This window comes from Balaenoptera ricei, chromosome 15 (genome assembly GCF_028023285.1).
Source record: "Balaenoptera ricei isolate mBalRic1 chromosome 15, mBalRic1.hap2, whole genome shotgun sequence".
NCBI classification, from domain to species: Eukaryota; Metazoa; Chordata; class Mammalia; order Artiodactyla; family Balaenopteridae; genus Balaenoptera; species Balaenoptera ricei.
Window position 1 is genome coordinate 27,340,693 of NC_082653.1, and position 6,000 is coordinate 27,346,692.

Genomic DNA, 6,000 nt, shown 5'->3' on the forward strand with positions numbered 1-6,000 from the left:
TGCCTAGGACTTACTGTCTTCAAAACCTCATCATATCTGAAATTGTCTTGCTTCTTATTCTCTCTGCTTCCCACTAGGACAGTGTTTCTCAACCTTTTTCTCTCTTCACCACTTCCCACGAAGGAGTCCTCTTAGACATGTTTGTCCTAATTGCCCTGCCGTGACTCTGAATACCACAGCTGTACTGTGATCCCTTTCTGTGCTATGCCCCCCACCCCCCACCGATGGAGAATGCATGGAGAATGCATGGACTAGAACGTAAGCTCCGTGAAAGTGGGAACCTTATTTGTCTTGTCCACTGCTGTGTCTCCAGTACTGGGCCTGGAGCATGGTAGGCACTCAGTAGTTAACGGTGTGAACGAAGGTCCGAAAACTCTGGGAGCACAAAGGAGACATTCCTCGTGGAGTTGAAGGAGGGATAAATAGGGACATCTTCTCAGAAGACAGGACTCCAAAGTGGAGTCGTGTAAGCTGAGTAGGGTTGGCTGACTGAGGAAGGGAGGTGTGGGGAGGGTGACCAGTTAGAGGACACAGTGCTGGCAAAGGCACAGGGGCATGAAACGCTCCGGAGTGTGGGGCTGGGCCATTCCACACATGTGGCCAGGACTGTTGGAGGGAGGACCTTGAAAGTGGCCCCCGCCTTAGCTTCTCCTGGGGACCCTGGTTCTTGTCTCGCCACTCTGAAGGGCCCCGATGCTAGAGGGTTGAGTCCAAGCCCACAAACAGGCTGTTTGAAACTGTAGAGTGCGTGAATGTGTTGGCCTTGTTGACTTGGGGGTCTGCCAGCCTAGGAGTCCACGGTTCTCCCATGGAGGTCATTAGCCACTGCCTGTCCCCAGTGGTCCTGAAAACCCCTCATGGATCCCATGGTAGTGGTCACAGCTACAAAGAGAAACTTGCCCCACTTTTGCCCTAACCCACGCTGAGGATGGGTCTCCTGAAAGCCTCTGTGACATCAGAGACCTCCCTACAGCCCACTCTTACGTCTGACGCCCTGTCCACCACGCCAGCTCTGGCTCGCAGCAGTGGGGGCTTATCTCTGCTTTTCCAGACCAGGGCAGCTCCGCAATCCTGTTTATTTATCCAGAGCAGGCGCCCGCTGAGAAAATGGCTGTGTTTGTTTCCAAGTGTGTCGTGTGAACCGTGGGCTAAATATACCCACACCACTGCCTCCCCGGCACCCGCCCTGGAACAGCACGCCCCGTTTTGCTCTTGCTCTCTCTGCAAAAGCAATCCCAGAATCCTCTCTCCCCCCTCCCTAGGAGAAGGAGCTTCTGAAATGGAGATGAAGGTTGTCCAACCGCGAATGCATGGGGCGGTGGGGGGGGGGGGGGCTGGGCATATCAGAGCCTTGTCTCCGTGGCACCGACAGGAGAATGTTCCCGCCACCCTAGAATAACTGTTCCTGGACAGTGAGTGCTTTGTGCCTTGCAGGGGCAGGGCCTGTTTACTCCAGCTCAGCCTCAGAGCCGAAAATTTCCTGTGGCTGCCAGCCCTCTACTTCAGGAAAGTTCCCATCGTGGGAGCCAGGCCTCTCCCGCTTTGGCTGCAACCCAATGTCCCTGGTTTCTTGTGGGACATTTGGCCCCTTTGGATAACCCAGAGCCTTCTGGCCATGGCCTCCCTCTCCCATGCTCCCCACAGCCCGGGACTCTCCCTCATCACATCAATCTTTTTTGTGACTTCACCTGGGCCTACTTCACTTGGGACCAGAAAAATTTTAATTCCTGTAAGAATTTTCTGGTCTGCCAACACCCATGGAGGCTAACCAGGATGAAGGCCGAAGAGTAAGGACGCTGGCGGCCGCCACTGCCACCCCTGCCCTTCTCTCCCCAGACCCAGCACTCCACCTCCACCGCAGCCCCCCACATAGGGAAGTGTCCTGCTGTAGCAGCACTTGGGTTGGGGCCAGGCAGTCCTGGGTTTTGATCCTAGCTCTGCCACCTGTTAGCTGGGTGACCCCAGGCAAGGTCTTTCCGACTCTAAACCTCAGTTGTTTCACCTGTGAAATGGGGCTCAGATCGCTACATCTGGGGATTCTGATGAAGGTGAAGTGGGATGACAATGTCTGGCACTTAGAAGACATGTAAGACCTTTGTTCTACTCATGTACTTATTGAGCACCAACTATGTACCAGACACTGTTCTGGATATATAGAAACAAGACAGGCTCTCTGCCTCATCAAGCCATGACTATTGCAGGAGACAAATCAAAACAAAGACCAAGGGTAGGCTCTGCTTCTGAAAAGTGCTGAGAAGGAAAATAAAGCAAGGTAAGGGGATAGGTAGAGAGAGATCAGGGTGGTGGGTACCATTTTAGACAGGGTGGCCAGGGAAGGCGTCTCTGAGGAGATCACATTTGAGCAGAGTTAGGAGTGAAATGAGGGAGCCTGGGGTCAAGTGCTCCAGGCAGCAAGGGCAGCAGGTCCCGAGCTCAGCGGATGTACAAGAAACAGCAAGGAGGCCAGTGCGACTAGAATGCAGTGTGCAGTGGGGAGGGGCCGGGTCCTACCGGACCTCGCTGGCCGTGGTGAGGACTTGATTCCGTGTGTGAGGGGGAGCCTTGGAGAGCTTGAGATGGTGGAGTGACATGGTCTGAATGGTGGGGTTTTTCCCCACCTGCCTGCCTTCCCCTCCCAATGCCTTTTCCCCTGTAGATGGTGAGCTTTCTGGAAGGGCTCTGGCTCATGCATCACTGCTACCTCCCTAATGGCTTAATAAATGTTACAGATTCTTTGAGTCAAGGTGGCAGCTCAGTGCGCATGGCCCTCTGCCAGGTACCAGGGATATAAACAGACATGATGCTGGCTTTCTAAGTGCAAGGGAAAGCTGTTGGTGTGCCACGATCTGACCTATGTTTTAAAAAATCTTCTTGGCGTGGAGTTAAGGGGATGTCATCAAGACTAGAAGTAGGGCCCAGCAGATATCACAGTGAGCAAACTGGCCGGGTGGGACCTGGGGCCAACCAGAAACGGCAGGCGCTGTCTGAGGGAGCCGCCTGGTGGCTCAACCAGTCGGGCCCAGGTAGAGGTGTGGGCCCACGATGTGAGTTCTTGGTGGAGAGGCAAGAACACAGTCTCTGGAACCAGCCAGTGATCTGTTCCCTCCCTAGGCACACAAAGCACACTGATTTCTAGGCGCCAGGCACCAGGTTTGGATTCTGGTTCCACCACAGAGTTGGGTGACCTGATCAAGTCCTTCAGTGCTCAGAGGCCAGGCTTCCTGGTCTGTCAGTGGGGAGAGACAGCATTGCTGAGAGGATTAAAGGACAAATCGGGTGCAAAGCACACTCATTAAAGGGTGCTCCAAGCTCCCCTCTCCCTGCGCCACAGGCTGACTCCACCCCAGGCTGGGTCACTTAACCCGCTGCCCCTCCTTCCCAGTATCACGTGCTTCCCTCCTGACTAGCTTCAGGGAGAGGGCTGTTGCTCACCTCCTCCTGGGCCCAGGTTCACGCCCCCTGGGGTGGGGGACAGGGCCTCATAGACCCCATCCCAGTCCTGCATTGTTGTTACCCTCTCTACTCTGCCCTGCTCTGCCCACCCATCAGCCTGCCCTGGTCAGAGGCTCCCTCCAGATCTGCTCTGCTCCTGAACCACTCTGGGAATTGAGCCCTGGCTCTTTTCTCTCCCTCCCTCCCTCTGTTGCAGCAGTGGAAAGGCCGAGTCCTGGTGGTTCTGCACCACCCTTGGGCTCAACTTCAGGCTCCTCCGAGTCTTCCAGACCACACGTGGTCTAGCTCTCGCTCACCCCTGCACGCTCATCTCCCTTCTCCCCTCCTCTCCACCCTGCTCCAGCCCACTGACCTCCTGTCAGTTCCCTGCCCCTGCCCATCTCTTTCCCACCTCAGGTTCTGAAGTACTACTTCCTAGCTCTCTGACCTTGGACAAAACTCTTTCCCCACTCTGCACCTGTTTTCTCAGCAATAAAATGGGTTGGTTATCCCCGTCAGGAAGAAGGGCAGCCCTTAACCCTTTATCTGGCCCAGAGTGGGCATGGATGGCTACATTTTTTCATTTCACCAAGGCCATCGCATGCAGATGGTCCCCTTTGTCCCAGCCACATTACTGTTGAGGACTCAAACAGCATGTTCCCTTCTCTTCTGTCTCCCTGCAGGACACTTTCGTGGAACTCTACGGGAACAATGCAGCAGCCGAGAGCCGGAAGGGCCAGGAGCGCTTCAACCGCTGGTTCCTGACGGGCATGACTGTGGCTGGCGTGGTTCTGCTGGGCTCGCTCTTCAGTCGGAAATGACCAGACACTGACCACCCACTCACCCGCCACCCCCATCCTGCCCTCACCACACCCTCCGTCCAGCCACCATCGCCACCAGGAGAACCACTACATGCAGCCCACGGCCACCCACACATCACAGGGTTGGGCCTAGACCTGGTCCCCCGCAGTTAGTTTTCTAGAATTTACCATGCTTCTGTGAAAGCCGCCTTCCCCGACACCTCAGTTCTCCCGGCCTCAAAACCCACAAAATTTCCCCAGAATCTGCCCCGTGGAAGCTCATAGGTTTGGGGGGAATTGTGACTGGGGGCTGGAGTGCCCTGCCTGATTGGTGGAACCCCTGCCCCCTTAGCCTCCCTGAGGATGCTTTCCTGCCAGGGAGCTGGAAAGTTTTCTGACCCTTTTCCCCAGAAAGAGAGACTAGATTGCCTTCATTTTGATGTGTGTGGCCTCAGAATTGATCATTTCCTGTCTCTCCCTCCTCCCGGACCTGGGCTCCCCTTCCATTTATCCCCACCCTCCAAGCTTAGGGGCCACTTCTGACTAATTAGGGATTCAGGCTGCTTGGCATAAAGAAACAAGGACCAGGACCCCCTCCCCACCTTTGGCCTGGCCAAAGTCCCTACCCTCAATCCCAGTGTCCTCTAGAGGCCTCTGGCTAGAGGCCAGCCCCACCTGGGATGGGGGAGCTGTAGCTGCAGGAAGCACCCCATGCCAAAGCTCGGGTGGCCCTTGCAGTTGAGCACCACCCCAGTTCCCTTCCCCTTCCCCGGCTCCCATGACCATGACTGAGGAACCGACTGGGCCCAAGATAGGTGCCCCAGAGCTGTTTATGGCCTCAGCTACCTCGCTTCCTGCAAGGAGATCGTCCTGTGGCACCTTTGCCTTGGGCTGCTGCCCATGGGGTTCAGGGGCCTCCGCCCAGATGTGAGGGGGAGCCACAGGGAACAGCTGTGGGAGCCCTGGGGTCTTCCCTACCTCAGGCAGGAAGGGCAGGAAAGAGAGCCTTGTGCGTGGGGTGGAGGTAGGGCTGGCTGGAGGGGCCAGTCCTGCCTAGCCTGAACGATTTGTGCCCCACCCCCGTTCAGCCTGGGCAGCCGGGCTGCCAAGGTCAGGGTGGCCTGGCCGGGAGCTCTTCAGGCCTCCCTCTCTCCTCTGCTCCACCCATGGCCTGTCTCATCCCTGGGGGTCCTGGCCTAGCCCTGGCCACCCCGGGCTCTCTGCTGTACATATTTGAGACTAATTTTTATTCCTTGTGAAGATGATATACTATTTTTGTTAAGCGTGTCTGTATTTATGTGTGAGGAGCTGCTGGCTTGCTGTGCGTGTGCACGTGGAGAGCTGGTGCCCGGAGATTGAACGGCCTGATGCTCCCTCCCCTGCCCTGGTCCGGGGAAGCCAGCCGGGGGTCCTGGCTCCTGAGGGGCACCTGTCCCTCCCCCAACCCCCACCCCACACTTGTTCCAGCTCTTTGAAATAGTCTGTGTGAAAGTGAAGGTGCAGTTCAGTAATAAACTGTGTTGACTCGGTGAACAAAGGGCCTGGGCTCTTGTGTGCTCCAGGACAGGGAAAGGAGGGGATGCTTGGCTGGCAGAGGGGCTGCAGGAGAGCTGGGTACCGGTGCTGGCTCTGCTGCTCTTAGGGGAGGACCTTGGACAAGTCCCTTCCTTCCTCTGGGCCTGAATTTCTCCACCTGTACACTGGGTTTTTATTGAGCACCTGCTGTGTGCTGGGCACTGGGGCTGTGTGTTAACAGGACAGACACAGT

At 56.3% G+C, this 6,000-nt stretch overlaps 1 protein-coding gene across 5 annotated transcripts in view; it reads left to right on the forward strand.

Moving 5' to 3' along the window:
• BCL2L1 (BCL2 like 1) overlaps positions 1-5,769 on the forward strand; it is a 52,203-nt gene extending 46,434 nt beyond the window's left edge. For all 5 annotated transcript variants that reach the window (XM_059896719.1, XM_059896722.1, XM_059896721.1 and 2 more), the window contains exon 3: positions 4,116-5,769. In XM_059896719.1, coding sequence (XP_059752702.1) covers positions 4,116-4,253 — 138 coding nt within the window. In that variant the 3' untranslated portion in view covers positions 4,254-5,769. The remainder of the gene's footprint in view (positions 1-4,115) is intronic.
• Positions 5,770-6,000: the final 231 nt, after the last annotated feature.